The sequence below is a fragment of the Podarcis melisellensis genome (genome assembly GCF_964234715.1).
Source record: "Podarcis melisellensis genome assembly, chromosome: 8".
Lineage (NCBI taxonomy): Eukaryota > Metazoa > Chordata > Lepidosauria > Squamata > Lacertidae > Podarcis > Podarcis melisellensis.
Genome location: NC_138540.1, coordinates 45,060,202 through 45,072,383, shown reverse-complemented (window position 1 = coordinate 45,072,383; position 12,182 = coordinate 45,060,202). Strand labels below are relative to the sequence as shown.

Below are 12,182 nucleotides of genomic sequence, written 5' to 3'. Positions count from 1 at the left end.
GACATAACCATGCATGCTGTTTCCTCGTCCTCCCCCCCCCCCCCCGTGGTGCAGTGCAGGGGCCCACTGCTTTGTCAACCAAGCATCATCTGAAGGGTTTCTGTGCAGAATGATTCTGGCTCTTTTAAAGTCTGTGTTCTAGTCTGACAGCTGTCACTGAGGAGTAAAAGGGCCCGGAACCTCACTCACCCCTTTCCCCCTTTCCTATATATGTTCTTGGGTTTTTTTGCAGGACATGGAAAAAATCACAAGGATGCTGCTTCAGTCAGGGCTACCCATCCTATCCCTGCGGCCTGTGGTATTTATTACTTTGAAGTGAAGATAGTCAGTAAAGGTAGAGATGGGTAAGTGTGTTCTTCTAATGCCTCTTGGACAGTTTGTCTTTCTTTTTAGAGGGTTTGGAACAAATCTCACCGCATACACTTCAACTAGATAGGGATGCTTTGTATGTGGGGGGAGCCATATGGATTATATCAAACTCATACTTAGATCCACTGAAATTAATGGACATGACTAATTTAGGTCCATTACTTCTACTCTGAGTGTGATTCAGATAGGTAAAACCTAATGTGTCTATGCAGCCCCAAATGTAGGATGTTGCACTAGTTTTAATTTTAAAATAGGGAACTGAGCCAGGTCTTTGGTTTGGATTCAGGTTCAGTTGGGAGGATACAGCTGTGATTCAGGTTCAACTCCAGTTCAAGGAAAAAAAAACCGGTTTGACTTCCTGCCATCAAATGCCAAGCCAGTAATATAGACCTAGATGAGGCATGCTTATTATGCTGCTCCCTTTGCTGGCTGTTATGGATAATTATACCAAGCAGACGTCTTAAAATTCCAGTGTGGCTTGTTAGTGTGTTGGGACTGAAATCCAATATGGCAGTGACTGTAATGGATGTGGAGGAGAAGAATCCACATAGCTGAGTGGAGCGGAAGAAAGTGCTATTCTGTTTGTACTATCAAAAATGTGTATAAGAATTCTCTTTTTGTATTTGCTCAAGACAAAATATATGGGTGACATGCTAGGTAGTTTTATGGTCATGAGGAAAATGAGAGCATGGATGGTCCATTAAATCTACAGGATAGTTGGAATTGCAGTTCAGTAATCTCTGATCAATAGGAAAATGGCAGCTTTCATCTGTTAAAGCAGCATTAGAAAATCTTTTTCCATGTGATACCACATAGGCCATAGACTTGAATCCGGGAGAGTCTTATTGTCTTCTTTCTTGCATGTTATTATTATTTAAATTTATTAGTCACTATATCTTGCTGAGGGCAACCCAAAGCAACTTGCTATCCAAAGCATACTTTACAACAAGTAGCTTTGAGGTATTGAACTCTTAATAATGAGCAAAAAGGGTTTTTTCAAAGATGAAGGTGCTGAAAAAAAGAGGCCACAGCCAAACATAGAACTCTTCTAAGAAATTTCTTCATTTGCTTTGCCAGAAATTGTGTTTGTACATTGAACAGTTGATAACTTGGAGAGAAAGGAAATAAGAGCTTAGCAAAGGGAGGTGGACTTTGGTGACTTACATTTGACAAATAGTTACAACTGTTTGTTGGGTGTGGTGATATATCTGTGGGCACCACATCTTTATAATTCCAATGTCACAACATGGGTGTGGAGACTCAAAAAACCTCTTCTAAATACTGTTTCCTCCCTCTGGTACTCCAGTAGAATTTTTTTGTGTCATTGTTTCAGTTGCTGAAGTGAGAAATCAGATACCAGCTACTCTTGAAGTATCTGTTTACTCTGGGCATTGCTAAGACCAGGGTTCAAATCTCTTCTCAGTCATGGAGCTCACTGGGTCTCCTTGGACCAGTCACCATCTCTTAGCCTAACCTACCTCACAGGATTGTTGTGAGGATGAAATGGGGAAGAGGAGAAACATGTATACCATATTGAACTCCTTGGAAGAGAGAGGTGGTATATAAATAATTAAATAAGTTGTACCAGAGGCTCCATTTTTAGGGTTCCATATAGACAATTGATGACCAGTGGAGGTAGATAATGTTTAGATTCTTAACCAAATATCCTTTGGGGAGCAGTGATTTATACCTTATTAGCTATGCCCAGAAGAAGCTGCTAGTGGAGGCATTGGTATGGTATTTAGCCAAGCCATCCTCTTATATTGTATGAAATTTATAATCAGAGTACTAAGGTGCAATCTGACATATAGCTTCTTGTATAAGAATGGGACTCTCATTGCTTCCTTTGGACTGTCTTTGTCCAAAGAGTGGTGGATATGGGATTTTGCTTTGTTTGTGAGTCCTGTTGAAAAGGCACAGTTGGGGATTCCAACGCAGCTAAGGGTGGGAGGCCTGGTGATGAACTTGGGAAAGCAGAGGTCTGCTTTCCAAAAATATTGGAAACTAAGTTATGCAGATATCTTCATCCTGGACCACCAAGTGTGTTTTCTAGGCCTTAGAGAAGTATTTCACCTGCAACTAATTTCAGTCTCTTTGGGGTTCAGACTGGGTGTATTAATTAATTTTCACTTGGCTAACCAAATATGGAGCATGGAGCAATGTGTCCTAGGACAGAATTTCCTTGGTGGTTTTTTTTGATGCCATCATTCCACAAGAGCTTCAAAAACATCCAGTAAAACAACTCCTGTGGTATATATGGTCTGTTTTTGTTCAGAAGACACTCATTTTTGTTACCATTTAGTCATGCTTATTTATCCTTCAAACTGGAGAACTAAAATAAAAACCACTTGTACTTTTGGGTTACAGGCCTGCGGAAAGTGCAATTACCAGGCATTAATTTTGGCTATATTTTGTGTGGGTCTGCATGTGGAGACGCCATTTCTATTTTTAAGTTCAGGGTGCATCTTGCCTACTTCATGAAGACTGAAGCAGCATTACCAAGCAGCTAAGTCATTTCCCTGCAAAAGAAACTGAGGAAGAAATATTGGCTGAACACTTTTTAAAGTTGGGAGGAATTTGATGCATTGAAGTCCAAATAAAAATCTCTACAAGGTTCTAGAAATGATAGCAGCATGGCCTTGTCTGAGAAATGCCTAAGCCATTTAATATTCTTCTGAAGCACTTTTTTTGTAGGTTCTACTGCCTGCTAGGTCCTGTTCAGTTAACCAGAAAACACTACCTGTGCCAAGGAGCAAAGTTTACTAATGTCTGCAGCATAAAATGCTTTCAGTATCACATTTACTCTGAATATTATTACTTCCTTTTTTAAAAAATAATATTTTTTATTGGCATTTTTAAAATACAATACACAAAAATAAACAATATCACATATGTTTTAACATAGTTTCATAGCTTCTTTGGACTCCCTCACGTCTCCCGCTCCCACTTTCATCCCAATAATATTTCCCAGCAATTTATCTCCTTATTTCCAATCTTCATATCTAACTTTCTCTTATTACTTCTCTGATTTCAAATGCCCTATTTTCGAATCCCTAAGGTTTTAAATATAGTCCAAAAATTATCCAAAAGAAAAAAAAAAATTCCCCCTAAATCTTACTTATGTTCATAACTCCGTCTAATTTTGTGGTGCCAAATTATTTATGATCTAGCATCCTTCTTAGCATTCAACCAAGTTACAATGTTTCTGTAGATAAATCTTGAATTTCTTCCAATCTTCTTCGACCTTCTCCTCTCCCAGGTCTCGGATTCTGCCAGTCATCTCGGCCAGTTCCATATATTCTATCAGTTGCATCTGCCATTCTTCCAGTGTGGGTAAATCTTGGGTTTTCCAATGCTGAATATTATTACTTCCTTCCCTAATGCAGAGAGGAGAATGGTGGGGTAGAGAAGAGCTGGACAAAATCTCTTAAGTTTTGTACATCCTGCCCCCCATATTTTGTCCCCCAGCTCCTTGTGGAGTTTCCTAGTTAAATGATCTATCTGGCATTAAGTGTACAGTGTACCTCGGGTTAAGTACTTAATTCGTTCCGGAGGTCTGTTCTCAACCTGAAACTGCTCTTAACCTGAAGCACCACTTTAGCTAATGGGGCCTCCCGCTGCTGCCGCGCCGCCGGAGCACAATTTCTGTTCTCATCCTGAAGCAAAGTTCTTAACCCGAGGTAATATTTCTGGGTTGGCAGAGTCTGTAACCTGAAGCGTATGTAACCCGAGGTACCACAGTACTGATAGTAAGATTTTATGTTGCATAAGTTTGGAGACAGCAGTCCAAAGAATGTAGAGTGAATTGCTATTAACAGAGGTTGAATGGGAGGATCTATTTCAACATTCTGTTTCCAGAAGATGTTACCCAGTGGTGAATGCAGTTCTAGATCTATGTAGATAGACATATATAAAGACATGGGGTTATTTCTGGCTAAGTCAGAGGAGATCCATGGAAATTAGTGGATTTAAGTTCATCATGACTAAAATCCACTTATTTCAATGGGTCTACTCTTAGTGTTACTTAACTGGATACAGCCTTTTCACTTACACAATTTGGTGAGTGAATCTGGATCAGATTTTATTACAGTATTGCTTTTAAGTAGTAAACACTTCTGGCTGGAAGAAATTTAATTTGTTATGCAGTTCCCAGAATGATTGTAAATATTTGGTATCTGATACTAACTGGTAGGTAAAGACAATTTCCAGAGTGACCATGATTGTCACAGAAGTGGTCTGTGGCCTATAGGGATGTGAGGATTACCCTGTAAAGTAATTTTAAATTGAAACCTTGAGCATAAATCCAGTTACTGGATGTTGATTGTTTTAACTAGACCTCAGAAAAGGGGCTACTATGCTGTTCATAGGGCAGGTGAGAATTGAATAGTTTGCTATCAGTGGTGTTATCAGGAAGTATTCTGTTCACAACAACTGACTCAAAGTGATCAGATCCATGCAGACTAGAATCAAACTTCTGAGGATAACTTGAGTAAATATCAGGTATGTGATATTTCTACACTTTCCCAGCTGTAACCAGTTGGTCTTGGCAATACAGAAACATTGATTGCATTGTCAAGTCAGAGAGAGGCTGAGCCTGGTGGTGGAAACATTCATTCCCTGAATGTGGCCTATTGTGGATCCGGTGGGAATTGTCAACCCTGAAGCTGCTGGAATCTTAGAGTATATCTTAAAAACTGTACCAAGTTTGTTCTAGCCATGCTAGCTTCCAAAATTATACTGGTTCATGCTGATTCAACCTCATGGGAGGAGAGCATGTATATAAAAATTGAAAGTAAAATGGTTCACTTGAAGAACTGGGTTGGTAAACAGTTGCTTAGTACAGTGTGGTAATACATATAGTTATGCCACAGCATTGTGGCTACATCTAACCCAGCAGTCTCCCCCCCCCCAAAAAAAAGAACTATTGAGATCTATAGAAAAGCTCACACATTCACTATGCATTTGTTAGGGACTGCATGAAGCCCATTCCATTAATGGAATGTATGAACCCTTCTCCCATATAACCAGTGCAATTGCAGGCTGTTTTGTCAGCAGCAAAGACTTCCTTCTTGGATCTTAGGCTCAGGTGAAATCAGCAAAAAAATGCTATTTGGAGTGCATTTGGTGGTGGCTCACTTTGGTACCCTAGGCTTGTCTGTTCAGACAATTGTTGGACATGTTGTGTTGTGGGAATGGACCTATACCAGGGATGTCCAACAGCTCGACTGCGATCGACAGGTCGACCCCCAGTTGTTAGAAGTCAATTGCAGTCGATCGCAGACTCATCTTTGTCCGCGGGTGAAAAGGAGCATTCGGCCTGCCCCCTCCCTTCCTCTTTCCTTTACCGCACACAATTTCAAGAGCGGAAGATGGAGTTTCTGCTGGTGGAATGACTTATTGTTTATCTATTTTTGTTGCTGCCCCCCCAAAAGGTCGACAATTTCGACCTCCCTCCCTCCCAAAAAAATAGGTAGATCGCTTCCAGTTTTTCATTCTGTGAGTAGATCACAATCTCTTGGGAGTTGGACGTCCCTGAACTATAGTATATGCTTTATGGATATAAAGTGATATTGACATTATGGAAAGAGGTCTTGTTTGTATATGTTTGGTCCTTAATTACAGAATACCCAAAGTTCCAAACCAGTATGGTATGGGGATGACGAGAGAATGAAATTGCCCAGTTCTTAAAAGTGTTATACTGGCTACCAAGAGGCTGATTTTGCAGAAACGAAAGCTCAAATGAATAAGATTATAAATCACTTGGGTTTTTTGTGACCCTTGCAGTAATTGAGAAAGTGGCCTATATGAAAAGGGAGATGTTTGAAGGTATTTTGCAAGGCTTTTTTTTGGCCTCAACAGGGTTAAGGAGGTGCATAGGACTTCTGCTTACCTGGGGCAGCTGACAGAGAATCGTACACACACCTTTTTTTCTTACATATATTATTTATCATATTACTGAATCCTTTCTCATTTTCACTGTTTTAGTCAGCTTGCCATTTTGATTTGGGTATCTTGGAGTTAGGACTATGGGAGGGAGGAAGAACTCTTAAGGGATCTGTAAAGTTCTATAAGGAAGGAGTAGGTGGGTTGGGAAAAGGAAGAGTTAAAAACTCAATTTGAACTTTCTTTTTTTTGTATTTTGGTTCTTTTAGTATACCATTATATTTCAGATAGTGAAAACTGAATAATGAAAGGAGGGGTGATGTTAGCATGACAGTAGCAATTAATAATACTTGTTATTTGCACAGTGTGTTTCTACAATACATTGATATAGTTTTGAGTATTATATCAGTAAGCTTTACAGCAGCCCTGTAAGGTAGTCTTGCTGGGTGACCCTCAGATTACAGATGGGAAACTGAGATGTAATGGGTTGTCTAAGGTCACCCTGCAGGTTCATGACTGAGCTGGGTCTTGAATCAGGGGCTTCTGATTTCTTAATTGTTAAATGACAAGATTGTTTTGAATAATTATGACCCTGAAGAAAAAACTAAAAATGGAGACACGTGGAATGCCTTTGGAAACAGAAGCAGATTTTCTTCACAGGAAAGTGAGAAGTCACTCCCATGCTGTGGTTCTTCTGGTAGTACATTTCTGTCTACTACAGTATAAGCATTTCCAGGGTAGCCTAATGATATGAAACACCCTTCCGTTAGGATTTAATGCATAGTGCCAAGGGCTAACTTAGACAAAGAGTTCCTGTACCAGGGTTTGTGGCACTCTTTCAGTAACAAACAGAGCCACTAAGGATCTTAGCCTTCTTATAGCTGAAGAAAAACTGTCTTCTCAATTTTAAAGTGGTGGATGATTATGCCTAGACCATTCCTTGCAGAGCAGTGGGTTCATGCCAGTACAAGTGCCAGCTAGCTGTAATGACAAGTGAAAGCCAGTGGACATTGACATCAAACAGTAGCTGAAAGGAATTGTAAGGAAGAGATAATAAAAAATGGAGGGGGGAGCCCTCAGGAGCAGAGGCAGCTCAGTACAGTAAGAGCTCTCAATGAAGGGATTAGACTGTCTGCAACTTATTCCTGTAGGCTTCCAAAAGGCTGAATTCATCCAGCATCTGTAGCTGTAGGCAAGCCATTTTAAGTATTTGCACTTTTCCATTTGACCATACTAATACCAGCCAGTACATGCTGTGCTGGTGGTGAATGTGTCAACTTTGATGACAGAACATGGTGGATTTCATAGTAACTGTTAGTAAAAATGGCACAGTGCTTTTTGTGCTGTTAACTGTGGCATTGATGCTTATGCTACTCAGCTGGTGATGCTGGGTTGAGCGAAGTTTTGTGTTTGAAATAATGGTGATGCAAAGAGCGCTGTACAATTGCTTTGTACTGTAAGTAGGTTTGTATAATTATTGTACAGTCATACAAAGACCAGCGATCTCATGTTTTTAATATTTTGTTGGGAGCTTCCCAGAGTAGTTGTAACAGCCCAGTTGGAAGGGCGACATATAAATAATAAAGTTGTTGTTGTTGTATTTTCCCTGGAATACTGCAATTTGGCAGCACCGACATTGCAACACGGTAGTGTGTTTGGACATGGGAATCTATATATGTTCAGTCATGACATCTCAGTGGAGCATATCAGTCTTTCTGCCTCATTCCATCTGCAAAATGGATAACAGTTATCCTAGCTCATAGTATTCTTGCAAGTGTGGTGTCCTGATAATACATACCTGCATGTGCATATATAGCTGTAGTGATATGGCATGGCATGATGGTATTGTTGGATTGTTTGCTTGGTTTGGAATTCTGTACCCTGGTTGTACCCGTAAATAATTTTCTGCTAAATTGGGTGTTTATGCTTGGCTGTGAGAGTGGCTCTTCTTTAGAATGGGGATGAGCTATTAATACAATAAACAACATGAACTGTGACTGTCACAACTAGTATTTCATCCCTGGCATGCAGTGTTTAGAAAGTACATGGATTTTTTCATATGAGTTACATACACTTAAAAAAAAAACTATGCTCCAGCTATTGTTCATAATGGGGTTGGAATGTGTCCAGTCCCCCTGAAGCAAACAGAGGTCAGTGCCAGCTGCCCACTGGAGGGAATTTTAATTTTTGAGAGCAACAGCTTTTCTACTTTGGCACCCAGACCTTTAGCAATCTACCAGTAATCTGGACTGATATGAAAGAGTACTTCTACTTGTAGATTCGCCTGAATCTTCTTATGGGAGCCATTTTGCTTTGCCTTCCCCATTGACTTTGTGAAAGTCATAACTTCTGGTGCTTAAGAACAGTTTTTCTATGTTTAAGAATTTGAGACTGAGAACCAGATCACCAAGGATTGGTATACTTTTAAATGGGGCACTTGCTTTTCCTCTGTGTGCCTGCAGAGCAGTTAATCACAAAACATACAAGCTTAAAGCATAAATGCAATTTAAAAACATAAGTAAATGCCACAGGAAGAAAACAGATAACAGAGAAACATTTCAGAGGATTTTTCTTTCTTTTTCTGTACAATTACTCATCTCCCTGAAATTAAAAACAACAAAAACAGGAAAAACAGTTACTGATGAAGTTCAAGAGAACCCCCTTCTTCCTGAAAATATCGTATTGTTTGAAAACTGATTAATAGTGAAATAATTGAGGGGAGAGGAGTTTCTCTCCATATTGACAAGAATAAGTTCTACTAAAGATGTTCTGCTGTATAAAAGTAGGAATCTTTGCAATGGACTTAGTGGTATTAATACAGTGGACCCTCGGGTTACGTTACCTTTGGGTAAAGTAACTTTCGGGTTGCGAACGCGGCAAACCCTGAAGTGTATATTTCTGGGTTTCGCCGCATGCACAGAAGCGCTCTATCATGCCACATGCGTGCGCAGAAGCAGCGCTTCTAGATGCAGATTTTTTGGGGTGCGTATGGACCCCCGGAACGAATTAAGTTCTTATCCGGAGGGTCCACTGTAATCAGCTCTGGTGGTAAGGAGCACTTCTTCACAATAATGCAAGACAGGCAAAACAATCCCTCCAAGATCTGAAGAGCTGTAGCATGGAGGCTAGGTTGTTTTGGTAGCATATGAGCACAGTAGGAAGGAGGAGAAAACATGAGGGAAAAGTTATCAACTTTAAGAGTATGTAGTTTGAAATACTGAAATATGGTAACTAAAAGTGGGTAGACTGCTGAGTGGTTCAGCCAACTGAGATTATGCAGCTGTGGCCTTGAAAGAGCTGCACTGGCTGCCAGTATGCTGATAACCCAAATTTAATGCACTGCTAGCAATGACTCATAAAACCTTATACAAAATGGGACAAAAATGCTTGAAGAAGCATCTCTTTCTGCATCAGCCTGTCTCCACTCTTCATGCTAAGATCATTGGTTGGATTTCCTCCAGTTGAGATCAGTTATGTGGCAGCTTGGGAAAGCCTTCTCTGTGGTGGTGCCCCATCTATGTAATGTCTTCCCTGCTGAGCTAAAGCTGATGTTGAATCTTACTAGATTTTGTTAAGAGGTGGAGAGTTGTCTCCTGACAAAGGCCTTTATGGTTACAGGTTATTAATGCTTGGGCCAGGTGCTGAGATGGTTGTACTGGTTTTGTTCTGTGTGTGTCCTTGCTGAGGTTCTCTCTGCCCTTGTTTTATGGCATTACAGTTGATACTGTGGCTTTTTATTTTTATTGTACCATGTTGTGGGTTGCTTTGCAGTCAAGAGCCAACTTACAACACTTCTAAATAAAAATAAAATGAATAAATCCTTTTAAGGATTTTGGATAAAAACTGGACTAGAGTCTGAGGTATGGGGGCATGTGGTCAGTTCCTTCCAGCTTCAATATCCTATTACTGCCCAGGGCTCCTTTGTGAGGAAAAATAGAAATTTAATAAATGAATAAAAAATAACTGATGGACTTATCTTTAATTAGAGCTAGACTAGAAAGTGCTCTGGACACCTCTCAAGAGTCATCTGCTGGTAACACTGGAGTCAAGTTCCTGGTGGACGCAAGCAATTTTGTCCTCATAGTGCTTTGCAAACAATTCATAGCAAGCTATCCTTGGTTCTGTCACCTTCAGGTATGCAGCAGTGACTCAGACGTAGGGAGGTCAGGTGACCAGTGCAGCCTTACCACTCCATCCAGTATGGGTAGTTGGTCTGTGCATATCAGGTTATTAAATCTAGGCTTAGAATTTTGAACATGGACCCTCTTCCAAACTTCTGTTGTCTGTTTTGGAGTAAAGACCTTAACTTCTCCTGTCTTTACAGTGGCAGTTAAATACTGCAGGTTCTTTGAATGTGTAAACCTCTTTTTACTTGTCCCAGCCAATTAGGTTTCCTTTTGTGTGAAACGGTAAGGTCAAGGATTACAATGTAAAAAGATCAGAAGCTTCATGAACTGTGGGAGGCCAAGATGGGGAAGAACTCCTGCCAGCTGTAGATAATTCAACAAGCCTATCTCTGCTCGACAATGCACCCTGCTTAGTCACTGGAGAAGGAAGCAGCTTGTGTGCAGCTGGAGATGAGGCATGCATGCAGTGCTTCTACAAAGCTGCTGTTCCCACATTGCTGCATGCTAATTCTGCCTGGGGGGTGGGATGCAGCCCCATTTAAGAGGCATCTCAGTGTACAATTCTTACCTTTGGGATAGGCCTCCTAGCAAAATTAATTTACATGTGTTACCAATGACTACGGTATATTTTAAAAGCATATACCGTATTTTTCGCTCTATTGGACGCAGTTTTTCCCCTCCAAAAATTGAGGGGAAATGTGTGTGCGTCCTATGGAGCGAATGCAGGCTTGTGCCATCTCTGGCAGGGAGAGGCTGCATGGGGCTATGGATTCTTTAGCCCTGCACAGCGTCTCCCGGCAAGGAGAGGCTGCACGGGGCTAAAGGGGAAGCCAAAACAGCGTTGCCTTGCCTTCTTCCATAGCTGCGTGAACCCCTCCGGCAGGGAGAGGTTGTGTGCAGCCTGTACGTTGCTCTTTGGGGCTGGGGGAAAAAATTTTTTTTCCCTTGATTTCCCCCCCCCCCCTAAAAACTGGGTGCGCCCTATGGTGCGAAAAATACGGTACTTCTTGATATTCCAGCAAAGGGAGGTAGTTTGCTGAGCACATCAAGAAGGTTTGATGAGGAACTACTGCCCTGGCTAGCTGTACCATTTTGTGCAGGATTTCAGAAGGAATCTGATCACAGCCTCTGTTGAATGATAACTTAAACTGTGCTTTCAGTTAGGAAAAGCAGCATTGTGTGATTTTGCTTGGCCATTCTCTCTTTGCTGTATTAACACACTTTTGTTTGCTTGAAGGTACATGGGGATAGGACTCTCAGCCCAAGGTGTCAACATGAACAGACTTCCTGGTGAGTCACTGTTAATAATTGTTTGTGCTTGTCCTGTGTGCCAGTAACCACTACGCTGCAATTGTACCAGTGACGTAGCGTGGGTTGTCAGCACCCGGGACAAGGCAAGTAATTTGTGCCCCCTAACCCATGGATTTGCGCCCCCTAACCCGTGGATTTGCGCACCCTAACCCTAACCCCCAGATGTTGCGCCCAGTGCGGCCGGCCCCCCTGCACCCCCCACGCTACGCCACTGAATTGTACAATTCTAAGAGGGGGATGTGCCCACTACCTGTGGAGGCAGAACATTATTTGGAGGGAACTTTGCTACAAATTTACTACTTAAAATTTGTTAAACACATACAGCTTATGAAACCTCTTCCAACACCCTTGAAACTTACGCTTCCTTGCTTTTCTTTCCACAAACCTTTAGCTGTCCATCAGTCTTTCCATTTCTATAATAGGATTCTGATTTGCAGTACATCTTTGATTGCAGCATAGTTCCTTTGTGCCACAGAATGTCACTTGATCTGT

General features: G+C 41.1%; 1 protein-coding gene across 2 annotated transcripts in view; it reads left to right on the top strand.

Annotated features, from left to right (window-relative positions):
- The window catches only part of RANBP10 (RAN binding protein 10), a 54,382-nt gene that overhangs the window by 780 nt on the left and 41,420 nt on the right, over positions 1 to 12,182 (top strand). For both annotated transcript variants that reach the window (XM_081920331.1, XM_081920330.1), the window contains exons 2-3: positions 233 to 344; positions 11,617 to 11,669. In XM_081920331.1, the coding sequence (XP_081776457.1) occupies positions 11,621 to 11,669 (49 nt within the window). In that variant the 5' untranslated portion in view covers positions 233 to 344; positions 11,617 to 11,620. The remainder of the gene's footprint in view (positions 1 to 232; positions 345 to 11,616; positions 11,670 to 12,182) is intronic.